Source organism: Tachysurus vachellii, chromosome 4, assembly GCF_030014155.1.
Source record: "Tachysurus vachellii isolate PV-2020 chromosome 4, HZAU_Pvac_v1, whole genome shotgun sequence".
Classification (NCBI taxonomy): domain Eukaryota; kingdom Metazoa; phylum Chordata; class Actinopteri; order Siluriformes; family Bagridae; genus Tachysurus; species Tachysurus vachellii.
Genome location: NC_083463.1, coordinates 27286554 through 27312919, shown reverse-complemented (window position 1 = coordinate 27312919; position 26366 = coordinate 27286554). Strand labels below are relative to the sequence as shown.

Here is a 26366-nt window from a genome sequence, read left to right as displayed (position 1 = left end):
TCTGTAATGTGTGACTAATCTGCATGGTTGTAAAGATGAAAACAACAGAAATGATCTTTGGCAGAAAGTTTCCCACACTGACAGTACTTTTGGAGAACTACAAGCAAGTAGCGGCTGATTAAACTGACACATCTGCTGTTTGTTAACTCTCCTAACAACTGAAATCAATTTATATTTGAAAAGTGCACTTTCATCAGACTCTAAAGCGGAACGTGATGCAGAGAACCTACACAGCAAGCAGCAAGATAAAAGGCCCAGTGCTGCATGCAGGTAGACTTAAACTATAGAGAAATTCCTTGAACCTTGGCTTTGGCTCGGATGCTTTTGCTAAACGGGTCCTAAAAAGTGTGCACAAACGTAAATTTGACGCACCTCCAACTTTCTTATTCTCAACATCGGTGTTCTCTGAGGTTTCCGGCTGTTGTGTTCGCTTTTCACCCAACCACAAAATGAACACTGTCATTAAACAGGCCTGAACTGAAGAAGTGCTGAACCTGACCAGGTGGCATGTTGTTTTCCACCACATAAAACTGAAGAACAGCTTTTCTTCATTAGTCATAATGTGTGTTTTTCTTTTCTTTCTTTTTTTTTAAATGCCATTAGGACTGCCAGACCCCTTTGCCAAAGTGGTGGTGGATGGTTCTGGTCAGTGCCATTCGACAGACACAGTCAGGAACACGCTGGACCCAAAGTGGAACCAACACTATGACCTGTAAGTCAGCCACATATCTACTGTCTTCAGAAATGTTTATGTTTAGACTAAGTATTAGTTGAGGTCTGAGTCATCCTGATTTCCTTAGAGATGTTGGAATTACACTGTTTATTGGGGTACTACAATCACTGGCTTTTTTGTCAGGTACAACTACCATATATAAGCTTTTACTACAATTTCTCTGTTATGTATAGGTCACTAGACTCAATCAATATTGGAAAGGCACCATCATGGGACCACAACTGGGCAGATATTAATTGGGTGGTGGAAAACTCACATTAGTGACCCATACATGGTAGTCTGTGCTGCACTGCACATTGCACTGGGGTAGAAGGGGGCTGAGTTGGGTTTTTATTAACATGCTTAACGTTATACATTATTGTTTCCATAGTAATAGCTCATTCCAAGGGACTTGCTTAGAAATAAACAGATTAAATAGCATCTATGGAAGGAGTGTCCAGTGTCAGTACTTTATAACTGCAGGCTTTCTGCAAGGTCTTCAGGACAGAGGTCTATGTGCTTATTCCATACTCGGCACATGGCAACTACTGATAACTGATTGAACAGAAGCCTTAAAACTGTCAAAACACAATTTACCATCAATATGCATTTGTGTGAATACTTTTTATTTCAGGAAATGTTTCCTTCATTAGCCTTGCTAATGTGTTGGCAGTTTATATGTTTGTGGTTAAGAAACATTCCTTTATGAAGACGTACAGAGCAGGAAATCAACCCGTAATGCAGAATTCGACCAGTGAATGTTTCAGCAGCTGTTGCTGTTCAGAGCCCATGTTTATTGAGCGTGTCTTCTGAAAACTCTTGAATTTCGAACTCAGCCGTGTTTTTAGGGAATTCCTGGGAGGACCCAAAGGCTCTGCTGGCAGCAAAGCTCATTCCTGCAAGAGAAACTATGTGCTGGCTTTTTCTCTCTCCCTCTCTATTGAGAACATATTGAGTGCTTTACGCTCTGTGCTTTTAAACATGGGATTATCTCAGCAGTTAGAATAAGGAAAACAGAGAAACAGATATATGTTCTGGCTGCTACAGCATGAACATATGAATACAGCATGATGACACTAGGACACTATATGACTACACGAACATGGCATCACACTACAGTAGTGTTAATTTCGTCACCTATTTTTAATTTAGTCTGTCTTGTGCCAAATGTCCTTGTTAGTTTTAGTCATATTTAGTCATTCTCATATCTTTTTTTGTTAGTCAAGTTTTAGTCGACTAAAAGTCTCGTCATTTTTGTCTAGTTTTAGTCAAAAGAAAACTCAAGGTATCTTAGTCAAGTTTTAGTCGACTAAAAGTCTTTTAATTTTAGTCTACTTTTAGTCAAAAAATTGTAGTCTTTTTTTAAAATAACACATTATTACTGAGATTATTACTGATAAACATTTCAGTAAAAAAAGTGCTTCACATATGTTTCACTCAAACTTGACTGCACATCACATTTTTTACTTTATTGATACTGCTTTTAATCGTAATGCAAAGACCGGTCATCGGGACATAAGCTGTCATGTACAATAAAAGAGCCTGTGCAGTGACAGGAAATATAATTTAACACAAAAAGCCTGCCTAGACGGTGGACTTGCGCTCGGACGAATTCTTTCTACGCACACACTAAACAGCGCGAAGCCACGAACTCGTTCTGAATATTTTAAAGGTGTAACAGCTGATGAAAAAGCAGAGACAATTGTAGACGAAAATGAAGAGAGATTTTATCTTAGTTTTTATTTTATACAAAACATTTTCGCCTCGTCTTTTTTCGTCAACAATAATGCATGTTAATTTAAGTCTTAGTCAGTGTTTTTGGACAGTGGTGCAGTCTTGTCATCGTCTCGTCTTATTCATGAGAAAAAAGGTTGTTGACGAACATATCTCGTCTCGTCTGACGAAATTAACACTACACTACAGGAAGAATGCATAAACGTAATATGTGCTACAACACAAAAACATTCAAAATGACACACAAAAGCAGGCTTCTACAGTTCGAATTCAACTCAATGTACTACATTATAAAATACAAACAGAGTATGAATAGAGTGTTTTATTGTTAGATGTGTATAATTAACATATAGCGTGTGTGTGTGTGTGTGTGTGTGTGTGTGCGTGCGTGTGCATGCGTGTGTAAATCCATGACTGAGAGTTAATGGAGCCTAGGGCACCCCATTGCTAATCCATTCACTGACTCCAGTAATGCACTACCCCCCCCCCCCCCCCCCCCCCCCACCCATGCGTTCAGAACAGGTGGGTGCAGTACCCCGGAGAAAAAGGCAGTCTGCACCATGTCGTCTTGGCTGTCTGTGTGTGTGTGTGTGTGTGTGTGTGTGTGTGTGTGTGTGTGTATACACACGCTCTGGCGTCTTCTGTCTTTTCAGGCTGGATGATCAGGTGATGATTCAAGTTGCTCTTAAAACTATAGTGAAAAGTAGTGAAAAGCATATAAAGCCCATGGGAAGTAATTTGGTATAGACATATGTGAGTGTGTGTGTTCAGCTTGTGTGTTCAGCTTGTTCAGAGAGTTCAAAAGGACCTCAATATTACATGCATTTATTTATAGTGCTTTGAAGGATGTGTGGCCACTACAAATGCAGCAATACACGTGTTTGTTATGTGGGATTGTGTGTATGGGAGTGTCTGTGTTTGTGTCGGACACAAAATGACTGTTTTCTGTCCCCATAATATGAAGATTTATGGTCCACTTCATGAAAAATGCCCTTTAACCCTTACCTCAGTAACTCCATCTTTAACCTTAAAGGAATTAAGGAGTAAGCTACGATTTCTGAGGTGAAAGGATACAGTTACTGAACTAAAGGAACTAAGGTTATGGCTTACAGTTTCTACGGTGAAAGGGTTAAATTTACTATGATAAAATAAAAAAATTACTAAGCTAAAGGGTATAGTTACTGAGGTAAATTTTACTATAGGTTATTATAGTATTATAGCTTAGAGTTATTAAAGAAATGCACAAGTCATGATTTTTTATTTTAAATGTACAAAAGTATCTAAAATAGCTTCTGTCATTTACAAAAATAGTTATCTGAATGTATGTATATATGTGAGACCTAAATATTATTTTTGGCTGCTTTCATTTTCATATTTACAAGACTGGATTTTTTCTGTTAATGTTTACTGTTATTTCCCCAGTGATTTATAGGGAAATCACCAAGCTTGGAGATTATTACTCATAGCTGCTTGGATAATAATGACTCGGCTACAAAAACACAGCAATTGAGAAGATCAGACTCTTTGTAGTAGTTTGGGGTCTGACATACTCACAGTGCTTCTTTACTTTTGTTTTGAGGTTCAAGATAACAGCTAAAGGATGTCTAGTTCACTAATATCACTCATTCTCTAGTCTTTATGATATACTGTAGTTTAAAAATTAAGCTCTTAACTATTCCTTTACTCACTGACCAGTCACTAAATATTAAACAGAAGTGAAAAGTATTTGCAAACTTGGGAATAACTAATGCAATCTTTTTACAGGTGCCTTTGTGGATGTTGGTTTTATGTTAGATATACAGAGATATTTTGTTGTTAGGAACAATAGAAAACCTATTTTTAGAATTTGAGTTATTTTATCAGGGTGTATCCAATGTTCTGCCATTTGCTACCATGGTGAATCATTGATTTGTTCCTCTTTCCACAGTTATATTGGTAAACTGGACTCCATCACCATCAGCGTATGGAACCATAAGAAAATTCATAAGAAGCAGGGAGCAGGATTTCTGGGCTGTGTGCGTCTCCTCTCCAATGTCATCAACCGCCTCAAAGACACTGGCTGTAAGGCATCAGCTAACATTCTTAATTTAGCTGAACATTTCCTGAATCCTATGGTTAATAGCAATTTTGGTTCCTAGAACATCCAGTCTGTCAGGTTTATGTAAATGTACCTCATAACAACATGGCACTGTACTTTGTTACGGTGCATTCAAATGGAATTTGTCAATTCATAATTTCACTGCAGGAAGTCGAACATATTGAGTTACTTACAGTTGTGAGAACAGTATTGTTAGGCAGCCAGTAAATATGGAAAATAATGATTCCAAGCAAAAGCTATGGCAAACTACTGATTAGCTTAGCTTATTTTTTCCATTAACTACCTATTGGGTCATATTGAAAAACATTAACCAAACTAAGCAGATTTTGACTTTTGAGTCATTAAAATAATGAGCTGTTTTTTTTTAATTGAATTTTTTATTTAGTTTTCTTAGTGTTATATTTTTGTAACTTTCTAACCTAACCTTGAGAAAACGATTGTTACACCAATCAGTGTGGTACAGGATGAGATGGTTACTAATGAGAATAAATAATAAACAATATTTTGTCAAGTACATGTTTACATTTTCCATAAATTGTTAAAATATAAGGAGCGCTCTATAGGTTCTGGTCATTGACTAATCTGGTACTCTTTATGGAATCATCCTCATGACTCACTAACATTCTATTTGAAAATCATGTTGATTTTCTTTCACAGGAATGGACTTGCAGGTTGTAGCTGTAATTACAGTTAATTTTTTTTCAGAATGCAGGTTTTATGGTGCTTCTACCATGACTGAATTTGACCAATAAATATCCAGCTCGAAGAGTACACTCAGGGCCTTGGCAAGATTTGTAACCAAATTCATTGTGTTTACTTGATTATAGTGCAGGTTACTCGTCAATGAAAACAACCGATTCGTTGTCGTACTGTTTGAACAAACTGTGCCCTAAACAATTTTGTTTTAAAAGGCAGTATCATGGCATACACTGCTGATTATATGATCATTAAATATCACATCCAGGGACATTTCATATTGACACTAATGAATTCTCACATGGACACATGCACATACCATTCTGGTTCTGTCAGCGTGGAGGTGCCAAGCTGACTGCCAATGAGAGAGAGAGAGAGAGATAGAGAGAGAGAGGAGGAGGAGGAAGGTAGAGCATTCTGGCCAGACAGACTGACTCTGTGCTTTCCTTAGGGAGGTGTGTGCATATAGGGTGGGGTACCTGAAAGACATCTGCCCCAACCGCACTCTCCCCAGTGGCCCCAGCTGAGCTCAACCATACACGTACACACACACACACACACACACATACACACACACACACACACACACACACAGATGGACAGAAATTTGTCTGCTAGAACCTCTGTATCTATCTATGCCTTTAAAGAGGGATATATATATATATATATATATATATATATATATAATAATATATAAATAATATTAAGCATATAAGCATATTAGCATATTTGAAAAGTCACACTACCATAAATTTTCAAATTAATACCAACGTCATATTTTGCCATCTGGTGTTTTAGTTTCATATAAATTTCTTATACGTGTGCATTCTGGGAAGAATGTCAATGTGGAAGAATTCTGGCAGACAGTCAAAAAAAATAGGATTTTTTGTCTGAAACATAATAATAACACATACCTTAAACAGAATCATATTTCATCAACAATGCAGAAATTTTGTATTTACTTTCTAACTGCCTAGGCTCTTCTGCTACAAAGATCATGTTGCTTAAAGAACCAGTTTAACACAATTGGTGGTAATATCAGTTAGTCTGTCCATACATGTCTAAAACCTTGACTTACCGTGTGATTTCTTCACATGCTGCATGTCAAGCTTTCATTACCTACCTTGTTGGGTATCTACACTGTAGCAAAATGGACCTCTCAGAGCTCTCCAAATATATGTTTTAACATATATAATTAATATATATTATACATAGTTTTTTTTCTTTTTACTATTGAGACTTAAGAATTTGAATTGCTAGAACTTTCACAGTGTTGTGGGTCTTTCTCAGGCTGCTGAACCGATACACTACTACATTAACACACACACACACACACACACACACACACCTTCCCAAGTTGTTTAGTAATGTCAAACAGACTTGCTGATTGTGGTCTAAGACACAGTGTAACTTCCAATCTATACAATCTATGAACATGACCAAATGTTGACTGCATCTCTAAAACGCACAATAATACAGTTCTGTTTGGCAGCTTTGTGTCGTCTTGTTAAATCCCTTACGACCTAGTGTGCTAAGTCTGAAGGTGGGATTGGCCTTTAAATTCCATTTATGCATGTATGAAAATGATCAAGTAGTTCCACATTTACCTCAGTCATGTAATTACAGGCTATATCAACTATTTTGTAAAATTGTGCACTTGTACAAGTTCTCAGAATCACATGGCACTTGTTATAGAAGATTGTTATTAAGTATGTGTGAATTTGTGGTGTGTAAATTTGCCAACAACATTGTGTGGTGTTTCTGAGTCTCAGTCAGGAAGTGTGTCTCACCGCAGATCCTCTTAGAGCCGACATACTGACTGCACCAGGACGCATAGACACATACAGTCATGCAGAAAAGAATGCAGAGCAGCAACCGTTTTCTAGGAACTCTTGTCTTATTCTTTTGAAAGGGAAAACCACAATGTATGCCTGATGCATCTTGTGTGTCCTTAACCCTAATTTTGTTTCTGAGTTTATTATGATGATGTGGCATCAGTCGTCTGCTTCAGCTGCCTGTCGGCACAAAACATACTTGTTACTCGTTTGCTTTGTGGGTTAGAGGTCATGCTATATCAGAGTGACAAACCATTGGTGGTGCAATGACATTACATATGACGTATGTGATGATGAACTTATTCTTTTAATTCACAGATCAGAAGCTGGACCTGAACAAGCTTGGGCCCAACAATAATGACAACATCAGAGGGCAGATAGTGGGTGGGTAGAACATATACTCACACATAAAGACACAAAGAATACTAATTAAGGGTGTCTACATCCTGTCTGGGTTATTAGTCATGTTAGTTCCTGTTCCTATCCTGTCATATTAGTTTATTAGACTTAATTAGGTCAATCCCATTAAGGGAGATGTTGTCTCTGTCAGTCAGTCCAATAAGGGAGGTGTTGTCTGTCAGTCAGTCCAATAAGGGAGGTGTTGTCTCTGTCAGTCAGTCCAATAAGGGAGGTGTTGTCTCTGTCAGTCAGTCCAATAAGGGAGGTGTTGTCTCTGTCAGTCAGTCCAATAAGGGAGGTGTTGTCTCTGTCAGTCAGTCCTTAGTGGACTGACTGACACAGAGGCCACACCTTTCTTATTGGGACTGATGGACACCTCCTTTATGGGGTTTATGTGGAGCACAGACCTGTAAATACATAATATTTTTCAGTACATAATAAAGGGATTTTGTTACTTGACTGAATTTTGTGTGTTTGTGTTTATGTAGTGAGCTTGCAGTCCACTGACAGGATAGGAACAGGAGGTCCCTTGGTGGACTGCAGCCGTCTATTTGACAACGATTTACCAGATGGGTAATATGACACGCATATTGTATATACCTGCAAAATGACTGATGACACCAGATATCTGCAATAAAAATAGCTGGTGCTTTCTGAAAAAAGAAATTATTTAGATATTTTTTCAAATATTTTTTGCCATCTCTGACAAGTTTCTGATGAGAGAAAGGAAACCATGTTTACTTTAGTTGTCTTAGAGCGGTTGTCTAAAATGGTTAAATAGATAGCTTGTATATTGGTTAAATAGATAGCTTTAGAATGTAAATGTAAAACTACAGACTAATCATAAAAGAGTTGCTTACATGTGCTTCTTCCAACTATGGATGTATTTTGCCTAAACATTTATTTACTGTACAGTCTACAGCTGCGCCCAGACTGCCGTTACAGGTCAATTTTCTTTTCTTTTCTCAGTACAGGAAATGTGTGGTAATCACTCACATATACATGTGGTGTATGCAGATGTAGATTGAGATTAAGTTGAAAAATTTGTTAAATATGTGAATGTACACAAAATCTTTTAATTATAAATATAATATCTAATCTATTATCTTAGCTCAACAATGTTCTTTAGATCAAATATTCCTGCCAGACAAAAATTGTCTGTGTATAGCAATGTTGTAAATGTTTTATTATTTTTCACTGTGTGTGTGTAGCTGGGAGGAAAGGAGGACTGCAACTGGCAGGATTCAGTATCTTAATCACATCACACGGACAACACAGTGGGAAAGACCGACCAGGTCAGGAGAATGTGTGTCTCACCTTGTACACATACACAGAGACAGGATGAGTCTACATCTTTTTGTGTCTGTCTGTCTGTCTGTCTGTCTGTCTGTCTGTCTGACCTACCACACACAAAAATATGCTTGTCTCACATGATTTGATCACACACAGTACACTTTGTTCATACCGAGAAAGACATAGGTGATTTCCTTCTCTGTTGCTATGCCAACAAACCAGCAAAACCAAACATATCACACTGCGGCATCTAAAGTTTTTTGCTACAAGACACTTTTCTCCCACTCACTTGATAAAATTGTCGATTTAACACTACAATATTATTTCTGACCAGCAGATATGTAAGATATTATGTACAGCAGATAAGTATTTATTATGTAAAAAAATGTACAAATGAATCTATCTTAAAGGTGATCCAATATAAGAAAACAGAATACACATAACAGCCAGTCAGAAACGAATATTTCCCATTGGGGTTGTAAGAGCCAATCACAACCCTGTTACTGATTATTTTCCAACAACAGAACCATAAAGAAGTGTTTTATTCCTCTTCTGTCACTACAATTTGCCAGAGATTAAATTTGAACCCTTATTATAGAATCACATGTCAAAAACGATCTATATAAAGTAACTACATGAATCAGTGAATGTATTTTATAAGCCAGCAGTGAACGGTGCAAATTGATTGTGTAAAGAGTGTTTTCACTCTTCATGACCCTCAGCTACGGTTCACAGCTGCTGAATACAATCAGATAAGTACGTGCTAATTGAAGCTGTGGTTGTGGTCAGCCTGAGAACGCCAGAAGAAAGCAAAAGTAGACTGAAAACGCACACGCCAAAATGAATTTTCGCCACAGAGAAAGGCAGGGTACATGCTAAACAAGGCCACATAGTACATGCTGCCTTACTCACATGTCACATTTATTCTTAGTCATTAAAAGTTTATTGGCACCTCAAAAAAACTAAAAAAATCTGATTCATATGTCCACTAAACATTTGTTTCAGCTGTTTAGTGCTACATAGTTATTATTGTCTAACTAACATAATCCACTCACAATTCCGCTCACAGACTTGACTGAAGGTATGCAATTGATACACTGTAAAATCAACAGGTACATGAAATTAAAACCTATGCAGTCTAATCTCGCTCTCTTTCTTTCTCTGGTTCTTTTGCTCTCTCTCCTGCACTCTGATACTCTGTCTCTCTTTGTCTTTTGCTCTCACTGATTCTCTCACTCTTGCTCTCTCTCTCACACACACACACACTCACCCACACAGTTTTTCTCTGTCTAAATTCATCAGTGTCATCTGATCTGAATTGTTCACACAGCATAGCAAATCTGTAATATTCCCTAAATCTAACATTTACTGTAGACTAAGGGCCCAGTGCAGTGAATCTGTGATTAATGTTCAGTCTACAAAGGTTTTGGATAATCACACACCCTGCACACTATTGTAAAGTGCAGTTAGTGAAGATGGGAAGCATGTGTGAGCATATCCTCAACTGAAATTTGCCTTATTAGGGAGAATACAGAAATCATGGTCCATAGCAGTCAGAATACCAGACAACACGCAAGAGGAGTCCAAGATCAGAAGGCAAAAGACATGAATAAGAGTCAAAAACCAGAACAACAGGAAATAAGTAGACAAGGCTCTGGGATTTAAAGCAGAGTAACAAGAAGACAGTTATTTCTTAATGATGCAGAAATGTACATTGACTTCACAACATGGAACAGAAGTACATGTAGCAGTTAGACCAGGTGAGAGACAGATCAAGGTGAGACATGTGGGGGATCAACCAATGGCATGGACAAGAGAAGAGAACCAAAAAAACACAAATATCAGTCACAAGCCATGAAGGGGAATTCATTACAACTACGCTTGTGATGCTGGGTTCAAATGTAGTTTTGAAATGGTGGAATTTGTCAACTATAGTTCTGTTAACAAATGATCTACATCGAGGCTTCTGATGGACTTTTCTACATTATTGAAGCCATTGATTACAATGAGAACATGCATCCATGCTGTTGATTAAAAGTGACAGACATTTCATCCTGGTTTCATCCCACCACATACCCAATCCTTAGCCAAGCATCATGGGTCGTAGGATATGGTTTAAGCCATTCACAACCATTTTCGGTAAAATGAAGGCGAGACTAATTGCGGTTGTTTGCTGACAAAAGTGAATTAAAGATTTTCTTGCCATTCAAACACTTTAAATAGACAGAATTTAGCTAAACTGAGTATTCACATATACGTGTTAAAACACAGCTCACATGCCAGATACAGACATAGCAATGGAGGGAGACACTGAACTTTTGCCCACAAATGTCCTCTGTCCGAATTTTCTCTCCATCTGTAGGCCCGCCTCAGAGTATGCAAGCCCCGGTCGGCCCCTCAGCTGTCTGCTGGATGAGAACACACCCATCCTAAGTTCTAATGGAGCCTCTGGCATCACACACACCAACTCCAGAGCTCAGGAGAGACGTGTCCGCTCACAGAGACATAGAAACTACATGAGCAGAACACACTTGCACACCCCAGCTGATCTGCCTGAGGGATATGGTTAGTACACACACACACACGCGCACACACACAAAGTGCCTTGTTTAAACCTGCATTTTTGTTTTGGGGTTAACTTTCACTCGATAGCATTCAAACAAGCTTTTATTAAAATGACATTTTTTTCCAGTGGAATTAAATTGAGCCGGTTCATCAGCTCTGTGCATTCTTTTAAGGAAAAGCAGGAGCCGTTTCTTAAATCTCACTGGGTAAACTTAAGTAAATCTTGTGATAGGAAGTTGCTATTGCATCATAACACGTAAGAGCCAATCAGGTTTAAATAAACACTTACAGGCTGTGCAAGCTGGGTTCACCTGATGGAGGTGGGCACATGTATGGTGTAGAAATTTGATTTTTTTTAAATGCCTTGTTTGGGAAACCACCAGATCAAGCAATTTATGATAAAATATATTTAAACAAAAATTATGAATTTTAAATATTGTCGTTAGAAGAAAAAAAATTCAGTAAGGTAGTCCAGTCCGATTTAGGATCAACCAGTTAATAAGCCCTTAAATACCCTGACTCATGCCATTCTGTATGTACTAATTTTTTTATTTTTTTTTTTGCCTGAGCCACTGGTGATCAAACTCTAATAGAACAAACTGCAGCTGTTCTCTTTTGACAAGGTTCATACAAAGGATTGATTTATATGTCTCCTAGTAACGAATCACAGCCTGTATTCATCTCATACATCATTCTTTTCACAGTATACAGCTATCCGACACAAGCAAATATCTGTTTCATGCATGTCCATGCTGGGGAAACGGTGTCTTGTTCGTATTGAGCTCTGACAGACGTCTGTAGCCTTATAAGGTAGCAGCGTCTCCGACGGTTCCTTTATTGCTTCCATGTGTGTAAGTTCAGAGCACAGGTTGTTCTGTGTGTGCCGTGATCTAAAAACTAGTCCATCTCCATGGTGTTACAAGATACACGTTATATAGGTGTTCTAACACATCAAGATTTTTGCTGATGTTTGTAGATAAGTGAAATTACAGCAACACTTATAGGACAATACTAAACTAGCAGAGGTCTCAGAGGTGATCCGAGCTGATTGGCTTTGTTCAGTGGATTTAAAAAAAGATCACAGAACATTTGATTGTACGTAACTTATTTATGGGAAGCAGTGAGAAATGAGGAGAACCTGTGATGTATTTGCCTATGAGGTGGTTATTGTTAAAAGTTTCAGACTCTATCGAAATGTAAATGTCTAAGTTGCCAGATTTGCACTTAATGGTTAAACTTGATCATAGTCATGAGTTACAAGAGTGCATGACGTACTTGGTTACTTATTTCATTCACACTCAGGGGTTCGTGTTGTCTGGTGGTTGCGACATGGAGGAACGTGCACTTAATCTCAACATCACATCACACCAGTTAACAAAGTGTGTACCTAAAGCAGTGTGTTTTTTCTTTTCTCCCTGTGCAGAGCAGAGAACCACGCAACAGGGCCAGGTCTACTTCCTCCACACCCAGACTGGGGTGAGCACGTGGCATGACCCGCGAGTGCCCAGGTAACACCACAATGACACACAAAACCACAAAAGTATATTAAATCATTTGCCTTAAAACTCTCAATCTCTGGGAGTTAGTGTGAACACACTATAGGAGCCTATAAGCAGTGATTTTCAAATCTTGCCATTCGGAAGAAATGCTTTTTTGCTGCCCTTTAGCAGCTTTCAACTTTATAGAGCTGATAAAAACCATCAGTATGGTTGCTGTAGTTAGTTAGAAACATCTGAACTTTCTAACCATTTTATGTCTATAGCTGCATTCAGTCACGTGTTTCCCAACTAGACTTCTTAAAAGAGAACACACACCGGAGTTTGCGCAGAATATGAACCCAGTCATCCATATTCATGTAGTACATGTAATATGAACACGATTTTATATGACTAACAAATGAGCTGTGAGTAAATTAGTCACTGCAGAAGAGAAACTGTGCCAGAAGAGATCATGTTTTTCATTTAACCGAACTTACATTGACGTAGAGGGAAACCATGAATCTGGGTCAAATAGAGCATCAACAAATCAGCTATCCAACTGTAACTCTTTAACAGGCAGTCTCCTATCTCTCATCAGTCTCATACCCAGCCACGTTCAGTACACCAGGAGTTTTAAAGCGAAAATCTGGCATGTGGATATTATGATATCATTGTAATTTTTCTATAAAAAGGCAATATTAATATAGATACTGTATATATGAAGCTCTGCTTCTCTTAAAAATGAGCATTCTGGCTAATACATACTACAAACACAATGCTTTATTTTAAAAAAATTTTTAACTGCAAATTCTATTACATTTAATAACTGATGAATTATGCATCAGACGTTTCTTCATGTCTAACAGAGACTGTATCTCTGATGAAGGCAAAGCCATTCATTGTGTGTGCATGTGTATTTGTATGTGTAGGGATCTCAGCAATGTGAACTGTGAAGAGCTCGGGCCACTCCCACCAGGCTGGGAGATTCGGAACACAGCCACAGGCAGGGTGTACTTTGTGGACCACAACAACAGGACCACCCAGTTCACAGACCCTCGTCTCTCAGCCAACCTGCATCTCGTCCTCAAGTGAGAACCACCGTCATACTCTCCTCTATACTTCTGTGGTTATTTAAACTAATAAGGTTGACCATCTCTTGTGCTCTCTCTCTCTCTGTCTGTCTAATGGATCAGTCCAAATGGATCTCGTGGTGTGGAGAATCCAAACCCCAGGTACCTTCTCATTTTATTTATTTTCTTTCTCATCACCTCACCCTTTTTTTTTTTTTCTTTTTTTTTTTTTTATGTAACACCTTAAACATCTGGCTTATTAATTAGTCTGACATCATTGGGCATATAACTACAAGTGCAGTAAATTCCTCAATAAGCACAACATAACTAATTATAATTATAGTAGTTACTACAATAAGAATTAAAAAGTCTGGACTCAAAGTTTCCAGTCTATTTATACAATCATAGAATATCTATATTTATATGCTAACACTTTAATATAGTATACAGTATAAAAAAATAAGACTATAATAGAATAATTAGAACAGAACACAATGGAGCTTTATCACAATACATGATGTTAGGATATACAACAGCGCTTGAATTAGAATTAAATAACTAGAGCTTTATTATAGCACAAGCAAGTAGAATCCAATATTATTGCAAATAGTACAGCTTTATTCAAATAGAATGGAAATGAAGTAAATAAAGCAGAGCTACATCATACAAAAGACAACACTACACCAGAATAGAATTGAGCTGTATTAGAATAGATCATTAAATATTAATACTCCAATAGAGTACAACAGAATATAATGTAGTTTTATGACTATGCAATATTCTGAATAGAGCTTTATTACAGCACAATGGAATAACAATTGTTGAAATACAATAGAATTTAGCTTGATTTTAGTGCTAAATTGTATAATAGAATGGAGTTTGTTTCAGAAAAATGTAAATTTTGAGTAAAATATTAAATATTAACATAAAATATAGCTTTACAGTACAGTAAAATGCAGCAGAATAGAGACGAATAGAACTGCTACACAATATAACAGAATACAATAGAATTAAGCTTTAATATAGTCTAAAATAATATAATTGAGTTATAGGACTATAGAATGTAAGAGCAGAATAGCGCTATCACAGTACAATAGAACAGAGCTTGGTCTGTATCTTTAACGATACAAAACTGTATAACTATCGTTAATATCTCAGAATATTGATATTTTAAAGGTTTATCACAGTAGAATTGTTTACCTTTTATTATTATTATATTATTATTCTCATGTGTTGGAGTTCTTTGATTGCTGCAGCACTTTAGAGCACTGCAAGAATTCAGTAGTGACTTAAGTGGTGACTGAATAGATCTGGATGTCTGTACCAATAACGTCTGAGGAATGCGCCCTTTCATCAGTAGTGTCTTGTGATGTAGAAACTTTATCAGACGGGTATCCTTTAGCGATGTATCTTTAGACAAGCACTATGTTCTAGCTCAGCTAGGTACAATCTTTCCAGGCTCATGTATGCTCTGGAGAAGATTTGTCTTGTCTACTTGTCTTTTATTTTGCTCTTTGCTTCTCTGTGCAATACTAAACTGAAGGTCAGTACAATACCGAATCAAATCCTGTTGAATCATGACAGTTCTAAATCTCATACAACTGAATCACTGATGTCTTTAAATGAATATGTAGGGGAAGGGGAGATGCAGGTCTCTCGTAAAATATGTAATGAGCTGAATCATTGAGGCGTCGCTATAAATGTAAGTACAGGAGAAAATAAGTTGATATGTCAGCATGTATAAAGTGTGTTAATAGGGTGTTTGGAATGCTGCAGTATCCACCCTGTCAGCCCGGTGTTTATTTGCCATCATAAAAGACACACTTACTGGTTGTTAAACGCACTCAGTGGAACATGTGGTTGTTTCTGGGTTCATTTCCAGATCTGTAAACATTTCTGGCTGTACATATGTGTAACTTTTCTGATTCTGTTCAGACGGGCCAAACTCACTAAGTGATCGAGAGAGCTGAGGAATTAGAAGTGCAATTCAGAGCTGCATTGATTGTTCTAGGTATTTGTGGTGGTGTGTGATTGCTGCGCGTCATGGCTGCAGGTTTGAATGGCCTTAAAGAACAGAATAGATGTAACACCTTCCTTCCGCTTTTTCTTCAAAATGTCTATGTATTTTTAATCCTAGGTAGTCGAAGAAGTCAAGACAGCAAATCTTAACTAAGTACAGCTAAGAACCAAAAGTTGAGTGGAGAACTGAAGAAACTTTAGATTGTTTACACCATAGGATTGGTAGCTTTACCATGTTGTACAAAGTACTTGCTTAGAATTGAAAAAATGCTGTTTCAATTAAATATTTGCTGCCTGTGCTGAAATTCCAACAGGTACATAAAAAAATGGATGTTTATCACTTTGTATGTTTGCGAGTTTGAAAGTAGGGTTCAGCAGAGTTCTTTACCTCGCTTATCTGGATCTAGACACACATTTCATTTGAATACAACTGATTTCAACACAGTTTACACTATAACGTTGGCATTATTGTCCTCGTAGCCAAATGGCTGATCCTCAGTACCATTAGAACCCCCCACGTTCCACAACCCTGATCAGATGGCCACAAACATTTACTGTGTCCGAACCTCAGGTTACCAAATCTGGGGGGGGAATAAAATTGTTATTTTATTCACATGTGGTGTCTCAGCGGTGTCTTAGAGGTATTTTTATAAGAGGTACATGCTCAATTTTCCACCCTGCAGGCTCAGTTTCCATATAGAACCACCTTGTGGCCATGTCTGCATTCTAAGGATTTCCTGGAGCAGGACTCCAAAGAAGTTTTAAGTGAGAAGAGGTCAAAGACCTCTTGCTGAAATTCATTTCTGAAATACCCTCATTGACTAAAGCGGAAAACAAGATGCTCGGTTCAGTGCGACAGTGCATAGCGCGCACAGACGCACACCCTGGGGAGCTCATACTCACCACCACTGTTAAGTAGCATGTGGGTATGTAGCATACACACTTGGTGCCCACTGCATAAAGAGTCTTTTGATAGTACAGTGGGGTGTGTGTGTGTGTTTGTTTTACATCTGAACCACCACCCCTGCCCAGAAGCCTGCTGTTTATTCAGTCGCACTGGGCTTGTGCCATACCGGAGAGTTCAATAGTTCAGTTTGCCTTATGAAGAGGGGAGTGAAGGACAAGCAGAGAAATGCAGAATATTCTCTTGGAGCAAATCTGACAGGGTTCTTTCTCTTGGAAGGACTGTGTTTTGACAGAGCAGAAGATGTAATCTTGATTGGCAGGCATCTCAATCTTCAGGCTTCGTTCCAAGCTACTTGATCTTGGGGCACACATGAGTGCTGCTTCTGTGCAGTGAGCTGCCCATCCAGTCCAAGGCCCCAGCCATGACTATGGGGACGCTTTTGAAAAATCAGTCAAATTTCCAAAAATGTCTGTCCATGCAGAAATGGTGTTATTGGTTTCATGCCAGTCCAGTTGCTGTCAATAGTGAAGCAGACGTCTCTGAAATAATGTCAAGAGCAGATAGTGCAAAAACACAAGTGATGGCTGAAAAGTGTCAAACACAGGGGATTCATGTGGGACTGAAAATGAGAGAAATACTGCTGAAGGTTACAAGTGTCCGGTGTCTTCATTTGGTCTGTGGAGTAGGCTGAAGTGCAGTACAGTGCATCTTGAGGTAATAATAAAAACATTAAACTGTAAACATATGAAACAAAAAACCGCAGACAATTAATGGTGATAAACAGAATCCTAGCACTTTCATAAGTCATACATAAGTGATACTGGGATGAGACCTTTTTAAAAGTTTCAGTGAACAAAATGTATAGAAAAATAAAGTTTTTAAAGATACCCATGGACAGAGCTTAAATGGGCCAGTGTTTTCACTTGTATGTCTTTAGTCAAGCAGTATGTTCTAGCTCAGCTTGGTCATTTCCAGGCCCGTGCATGCGCTGGGGAAAACCTATACTGTTTGGAAGACAGCTGCTCTAAATTTGAATTAGCATGAGATGTACGCTTTTCTGTGACAGTAATCCCATAATTTTGTTCACTGGACCAGAGTTACATAAAGGTAAGAAACACAGCAAAATGATCCTTCACTCTAACCATAAGCCAGTCGCTTGTCTCTTTGTGTTTGTCAGATTAGAAAGACTGGATACCTTGGAAATCTACAGTCCCTTAAAAATAGCCAACCAGTGGAATTGATGATAAATCTGTAATCAAATTCACTGCCAGTGAGGGATAGCACGGTCACTAGAGATTTAACAACAACAGAACATGATTTCCATAATACACAATAGAAAGTGAAAGACCCTCTCACAGGGGAGTGTTCAATGCAGTTTAGCTGTTTCTTTGCCAAGTCAAAGCCTGTTTTATATTAACCATGTATTAACCATTAGCATTAAGCATTGAGACATGGTTAATATAAGGACATATTAACCATGTGTCTGCATGAGGTGTACCATTTCACGAGCCTGAGGGTTTTCCGGCAGTGGCGGCTCATGGCCATAGATTTTGGTGGGAAGGATGTCACTAAAACCTACATAGCCTCAAGCAAAGTTAAGAGAGTCTATCACACTTGCATTATGTTTCCTGTTGAATTTTAGCATACGCCTGTGACATGCAAGTGGCACTGTAAAAAAAAAAAAAAAAAAACTCTGTATCTTAAACAAGGTTGCTTGGGTGCACACACATTTCTGACATACCAACATTATCAACACGAATAGCCCTTTTCCTAACCCTAGGTTCTAGTTCTGTACATTATAGGCACACTGACTGCACTTATAGTTTTCCATTGTTCACGGAAATGTTTTCCATTTAATTCTTATAAAAGAGGTCTCAAGGTCTTGTGTGAGAGACAGTATTTTTAAACTTACCCCAATTTGGCAACCCTATCATTAACTGTCTTGTCTGCTGCTTTTCCCCCAGCACAGGGCAGCATGAATCTTACCCCAGTGGGCCTCTGTTAGCACGTGTTGCAGTGTCATTATAACTGCATGGCAATAAATGGAGCACTGAGCATGCTGAGCCTCAACTGTTGAGCAGGTCAACAGAATATCTGTCAAATAGCAAAACATTTTTTAAAGTGCTGTCAGTCAGTCAAAAGAGGCATTTAAAAAGTGTGGCTGTGAGAATAGGGACACTATGAAGATTAACATGTATTGTTAGGCTCCATCTACCTGCCTGTATAAACAAACTGCCACTGGTTTTCAGGGTATTAGTGGATTCTGTAACACTTAAATAAAAAACAGACCACAGATTTTATGAACTACCATATATAAAACATATTAGGAGCATAGTTTTTTTAAATAAAATGGTTTGAGAAGTACCTTTGGAACAACCTTAGCAAAATTTAACCAAAGGAATGTCAAATTTATGTCCAATTATACCTTGCCTCTAAATGACCTTATTATTCTGCACGGGAGTCTCTTACAACAGAGACCCTGTGTGTTTGTTTAAAGCTTTCCCCTTTTTCTCTTTCCTTTTTCTCTCAGCAGTTTGTGGTTGCCAACCTCAGGCACTACCCACTTATTGGCTCACACAAGCTCTGACAGTAAGCCAGTGAGAGCAAAAACCTTCCCAAATTACACCTCCTCAGTAAATCCAGACATATGAGAAATATTTTTAATGGTCTAGTCCAAATAGAGCAGACCAAACACAGTGTTGTTGGGTATTTTTAAAATTTCAGTTTGAAAGGGTGGGCAATAGCGAACGGTGTGCTCCAATTCGGAAAACCACACTCACAGAAGTGCTGATGTTTAGTCTCTGCGGTTGGTGCTTGGGCCTTCTTGACTGACTGTGGCCTTTTTGTGGGTTCCCGGGTTTCCATAATGCCGCAATCTATCGCAAAGGACATGAAGCGCCAGCATTCTCACACACATACCAACATTCTCAGACTAACATCAACATCCTGCAACAAACATAGCTTTCTAATTCAACAGCTAACAACTTTTTTCCCAACAAAGCACTGTTCTCTAACATCACCAGTGTCCAAGAAACATTCTCACATTCAATGTTGTTTAGCAGTGCTAAACATTATCCAACTCTTAAAATCTTCATTAAAACAAACATTCTCAAACAAACATTAGTTTTCAAACATATAATGTCATAACATTCTAATAAATTCATATTCTCCAAACATTCTCAAATCATGACCGCAACAGTTATTCAAACAAATGCTTCGTTCTCCATGTTACGTTCCATCCATGATGTCCCGCCTCATCCTGACAAGGAAAAAGTAGTTACTTTAGATTAATTAATAAATGCTGTTCAAGCATGCAGGATTTTTCAACATTTCCAAACTCTCTCAACTTTTCTTCACCAAACTTTGACAATCATTCATTCATCTTAAGTAACTCAAGGAATCTCTGGGACAATGGGCACAAAGTGCATTTTGGAGAGGCCTGAAGAAACCCAAGCAAATACATGCAAAAACAATCCACACAGACAGGAACCTAAGGTCAGGATTGAACCCTTGTGTAACGACGGGAAACAGAGCGGACCCAAACGCAGGATAGCATAAATCAAAATAGGGTTTAATAACTGAAAACATGAAACAGGACGCAGACTAAACAGGACAAATCACAGTGGATGCCGCGCTGCACGAAGCAACGCGGCACAGTTAAATACAAGAAGACAATGACACAATAAGGATCAGGTGTGATGACAGGGAGGAGCAGACGAAGGCGGGGCAGACACGTGACGAGAAACATAAACAGATGCACGTGGCCAGAGTCCTTACAGAGCCCCCCCCCCAAGGCGCGGCTCCCGAAGCGCCAATCCGTCCAGGCAGTCCCGACGGGCCCGGGAGGGGGGAGCAAGGCACACGGCGAGGCAGGTGGGGGGAGCAAGGCACACGGCGAGGCAGGTGGGGGGAGCAAGGCACACGGCGAGGCAGGTGGAGGGAGCAAGGCACACGGCGAGGCAGGTGGGGGGAGCAAGGCACACGGCGAGGCAGGTGGGGGGAGCAAGGCACACGGCGGCGCAGCCAAAGAGGGCCGAGCGACGTCCACAGCCGAGCTGAAGGGCCGAGCGACGTCCACAGCCGAGCTGAAGGGCCGAGCGACGTCCACAGCCGAGCTGAAGGGCCGAGCGATGTCCACAGCCGAGCTGAAGGGCCGAGCACAACCCCAGAAGCACCCCGGCCAGATCCACCCCCAAAGTCCAGGAAAGGGAGGGCGGGAGGGAAAAAAAAAAATCCTCCACAAAACAGGGAAGTCCAAAAACAGGAAAAAACACAGGCCTGCGACACCCCCCGCGGACAGGAAGTGGGGCGACGTCCTCCACGGAAACCAAAAGTGAAGCGACGCCCCCCACCGGAAAGTGCGGGGCGATGTCACAGGACACTGAAAAAAAAAAACAAACCTTGGGCTGGCGACATGGTCCGCAACCAGGAAGTGAGGCGGCGCCCCCCGCAAAAAAACCAAAAGCGAGGCGGCGCCCCTCACCGAAAAAATGCGGACCCACGTCACCAAACGCACCAAGTCCAGAGGGGAAAAAAAAAAAAAAAACAAACACGAAAAAAGTACTCCCCGTTTAGCCGGTCCAAGTAGCTGCTATCCCGCTGGGTCCTCATGTGGCGGCATCTTCTGTAACGGCGGGAAACAGAGCGGACCCAAACGCAGGATAGCATAAATCAAAATAGGGTTTAATAACTGAAAACATGAAACAGGACGCAGACTAGACAGGACAAATCACAGTGGATGCCGCGCTGCACGAAGCAACGCGGCACAGTTAAATACAAGAAGACAATGACACAATAAGGATCAGGTGTGATGATAGGGAGGAGCAGACGAAGGCGGGGCAGACACGTGACGAGAAACATAAACAGATGCACGTGGCCAGAGTCCTTACACCTTGTCCAATACTTTCCAGTTAACCAGAATCTTGAGAACATACAGCAATGAAACCGCATCTTCGTTATTTGTAGCCCACTGCATGATTTTTTTAACTGATTTAGTTCCTTACATAGTTTCTTAATCATTGTGTAATACACTGATGTCCAACTCTAGTCTGGAGCCCTATGACTTTTCAGATGGTTGCAGCAGACTGGGTTAACAGTTAGCTAAAATGCAATAGTCTCTCCCGCCCCCAAACTAGACTTGCAAATTAATTTACAATATTTAGTCATGGCTACAGACCAAAAGCACAGGGGTAAAAATGAGAATGCGTGAGCATTTTGTATGATTCAGAAATAATATTTAGGACCTCAGGTATTCTGATGTGGTCTGATAAAAGAAAAAAGGTTTGGACATCTCTGATGTAATCCTCCAACAGTGCATTGCTAGGCATCCTGAACTAGGATATATTTAGATACTACTTACTGCTGTGTATTGTTTGCTTACTGTTCTGCATTTTCTCGGACATGCCTTAAAACAAGCACACTACCTAGTGATTATAGTAAACATTCAAAGAACAGCCAAGAACCACATGTGGTTTTGTTGGTTGCTTTGGCAGGTGTTTGTTTAACAAAAACCCTCTATGTTGGTGTCCTCTGGACTTTCCCTTCGCAATCTGATGTGCATTTCTTTAAAAACCCACTAACCTGAGGGGAACTGCTAACTCTTATGCTGTGTGAGGCATTTTGCTTGATATGGCCTTTACACTCATCAGACCTCAGCACAACAATGTCTATGGAAAATCATCAAAATACATGTGCAAACAAACTCTGTGATTTACAGTCTTGTGGTCATAGGATACAGAATACATAGTATGAAGTATTTCTACCGTTTTATTGTAAAGCCCAAAAGGTTGAAAACCATGCACTCTTGTTTTATTGGGCTCTGCATCAAGAGAGTTATTTTAGAATAGTTAGGCTGGTATGTGTAGAGTTAAACAGTCCAGGGTCTTTCCGTTTGTAAAACACATGTCCTTTGTTCTTTGTCCCTTTTAATAAAATATCAGAGTTTGGGATGAACTGAAGTGTTTGTTGAGCAGGTACAGACTTGCGCTAGACACTGGGATGGCAGTCAGGACTTCATTAGGAATGGCTTGACAGTATGCAGTAACATTCTGTTCCGACTCTCGCCCACTTCCTCTCTCTCTCCAGTCGTACTCCCCAGCTGAAGGAGCAGCCTGCGCTGTGTAATCTCCCTGAGGAGGCTGAAGACTGTTTAACTGCTCCCAAGTATAAGCGGGATCTGGTGCACAAGCTGAAGGTGTTGAGGCAGGAGTTGTCTCAGCAGCAACCACAGGCTGGCCACTGTCGCATCGAGCTCTGTCGAGAGGAGATCTTTGAGGTGAGTCCCAACACACTCCTTAATACACCTACATTGCTGTCAGATATATACCACAGCTCATTAATTCCTCAAACCTTCATCAGCTTTTAAACTGTTAGTAGCTTAACACAGCTCTTCGGTTCTTTAACTCTGGTTAAGTTCTTCATCATAGCTTCCTAACACTCAAATGTACTTCTTACATTTTTCTTTAACCTTTCTACCTCTTAACACAGCTCAATTAACTCAACTCCTTAAATGTTCTGCTTTTTTAAGCATGGCTCGTTTGACCTTTGGCTTCTTAAAGCTTCTCCTGCCCAACATTGCTCTTTAAACCTTCAGCACCATATCCAAACTCTATAAACTTTCTGCCCCTTAACACGGATTCATAAACCTTTGCATCTTTAAAATGTCAGAATCTTAATATGTCCTCTTAAAACATGAGCTGCTTTAATCCTTCAGCTCTCTAATGCAACTCATTAAAGCTTGAGCTCCTCAGCATATCTCCTTAAGGAATTGGAGAATTAAGACAATTCCATAACCCTCAGCTCCTTAATACTTCTGCTCCTGAATGCAGCTCCTTACCATTTTGCACCGCAACATTGTTTCCTGATTTAAAGTGGATTAAAGCTCCTCCTGCTCATTAATACAGTTCCTTAAAGCTGCATCTTGTTAAAAGTTCAGCTCCTTAACCCTCAGCTCCCTAATCCAGTGCATTAAACCTGAGTTGAATGAGTTCCCAGATAAAAACCATATCCATACACACGGTGTATGTAACGATACACTTACAAACGTGCTGCTACAGGTAACAACGGGGTGGTGTGATACAGCCTGTCAGTAAACAGTTACTATATCTAGTGTGAAGTTTTTTCAATAAACAGTACATCCTAAAAGGGATTTATTCCTCTTTTACCATAAGTACAAATGTTTCATTTATAAAAGACCATGACATGTTGTACAGTTTCTGTATATAGACACAATAAACAGTTGTTACCTCAACAGCTGCTTACCTTTTTAAAACACAAAGTCCTTTCCACTTCCAGTGTTGTAAATCATTCTTAGGTCTGCAACGTCAACAAATCAACTGACCAAGGTATTAAATGGCATTAAAACCATTGGCACCAATAGGTAAAACTATGGCACGTGTAATAATTAATGACTAATTACTAATTACTAATTAATTACTCTACTAATAAAGAGTACTAATAATGTTCCTTAACAGAAATTAGCCCATGGACAGGTGTCAGGTGTATTTTGTGGTATTAAGGGCCTGGCCGGCCTGGAGCGCTTTGCTTTGCATTGCATGTCCAGAATCAAGGCACGGCTGAAGGAAAGAATGCAAATTTCTCAAAAGGCAGCACAACTCCAATTACACTATTCATAGGTTTGGTAGAAGGCAGGCTGGGGAGGTGTGTGTGTGTTAATATTTTACATTACTTCAGTTATTTCTGCTTTCATTACACAGTTAACCTGTTTATATGAAAGAGTTCACAGCTACTACCTGGGTAGCTAACTTGTTAGACTTGTGATTAGTTAATGAGCTTATGCACAGCGTCTAGAGTTCAGGGTTGTCAAGACTAACTACCAGAATGGTGACCATATCATGTTTGCTCTTCTTGTATTTTAGCACATCATAAAGATGTTGATGCATGTTGAGCAACAGTAAAGAAATACAGTGTTCTTAATGCTGGCTTGGCTCATACGTGTATCACTGTGTATTCAGATGCTTCTCCCACTGCTTGCCTCTAGAATACACTGCTGGAGTGTCAAGTTTGCTTTGTGTCAAGCTTGGAAACAGTCGTGTGGTTACATCATTTAAACAAGTGCTAAAAACTCATGCTCTCGCTCTCATTTTTGAACTTGTACATTCTTTTTTTTGCCCCCTCCTGCTTTTACTCATATTATTTTTTTCCCCTTTGTGAACATCTTTAGAGCTGCATGGAGAGCTTTGGAGAGCTTGTAGTCAGATATGTATTGCTGTCCAGGGAGTTTTCAGACGTATTTTGTTAGAGAGAATTGAGGTCTGAGTGTTCCACATTGTAAAATCACTCGTCTGGTAAATCAAGATTAGTGTTGACTTTTAAGTACTTCATGAGATGTACATGAGCATGGGATACAGGAAACAGCAGTACAAAGCTAATGAATGAAGTGCAAAACAACTGTCAAATATATATACAGTATATTATACTCGTGCATTATTCTAAATGTTAATCAAATAGCTTGTGCAGATCATATAATTGTATAGAGAATTCATGTGTTAATACTGTTCCTTTGGCTGAAATTATCCACCTTCATAGCTTTCATACATGTTTCATACATGTTTTCCTCCAGCCAGCGCATCCTTATTAACTAGCTTGTTTCAGTTTGTGACCTAGTGTTACTATAAGGGCTTTTTAGTAAGCAAGCAAATCAAGTAAGTAAATGTTAGAAGCTAGCTATCAAACTAGCCCTGTTTAACATCTCTCTAGTAACAAAAGTATTAAATAAGAGAGTATAATTGTAATACCAGTACATTACATAATTTATATAGCTAGCTCAACACTGTCTTGTGTCAACTAATTTAGAGAACTTTACTTAATTGGTGTGTGCAGGAATCATATCGGCAGGTTATGAAGATGAGGCAGAAGGACTTGTGGAAGAGGCTGATGGTAAAGTTCAGAGGAGAGGAGGGCCTTGATTATGGGGGCGTGGCCAGGTACAGTACAAATATAAAGGCTTTCTTTTATCCAGCTGTTTTTTCTTTTCAAGCAACTTTCAAGTGTCCAAATGATTCACACTGTGGAATATTAAAGAAGGAATTTTCACAAGTTCATCTTACATGAATATTTGGAGATTACCATCTGCTCTTCTGTGTGATCTCTAATGTAGAGAATGGCTGTATTTGTTATCACATGAAATGCTCAACCCTTACTATGGCCTGTTCCAATACTCACGTGACGACATCTACACGCTTCAGATCAACCCAGATTCTGCAGTCAACCCAGTAAGTTTCTCTCACACACAAAAACAGAAATGTAGCAAGTTAAAGAAAGCAATGCACACTCTTGTTTTCATGTTTATATTTTAATCCAAACCCTTGCCCTTGTGTGTGTGTGTGTAGGAGCACCTGTCCTATTTCCACTTTGTGGGTCGTATCATGGGCATGGCAGTGTTTCATGGCCATTACATCGATGGAGGCTTCACTCTGCCCTTCTACAAACAGTTACTGGGCAAACCCATCACACTTGAGGACATGGAGGCCGTTGACCCGGACCTGCACAACAGCCTGGTCTGGATACTGTGAGTCAGATCAGAAGAAACACACTTGCAT

The 26366-nt window shown here is 39.3% G+C and overlaps 1 protein-coding gene across 1 annotated transcript in view; it reads left to right on the top strand.

The window, feature by feature from the left end:
- The window catches only part of LOC132844840 (E3 ubiquitin-protein ligase SMURF2-like), a 58326-nt gene that overhangs the window by 25757 nt on the left and 6203 nt on the right, over positions 1-26366 (top strand). Inside the window, exons 3-15 of the mRNA XM_060868671.1 lie at positions 604-712; positions 4374-4507; positions 7394-7459; positions 7963-8047; positions 8686-8769; positions 11130-11332; positions 12756-12840; positions 13740-13898; positions 14004-14042; positions 22891-23080; positions 25648-25751; positions 25925-26039; positions 26157-26335. Coding sequence (XP_060724654.1) covers positions 604-712; positions 4374-4507; positions 7394-7459; positions 7963-8047; positions 8686-8769; positions 11130-11332; positions 12756-12840; positions 13740-13898; positions 14004-14042; positions 22891-23080; positions 25648-25751; positions 25925-26039; positions 26157-26335 — 1552 coding nt within the window. The remainder of the gene's footprint in view (positions 1-603; positions 713-4373; positions 4508-7393; positions 7460-7962; positions 8048-8685; positions 8770-11129; positions 11333-12755; positions 12841-13739; positions 13899-14003; positions 14043-22890; positions 23081-25647; positions 25752-25924; positions 26040-26156; positions 26336-26366) is intronic.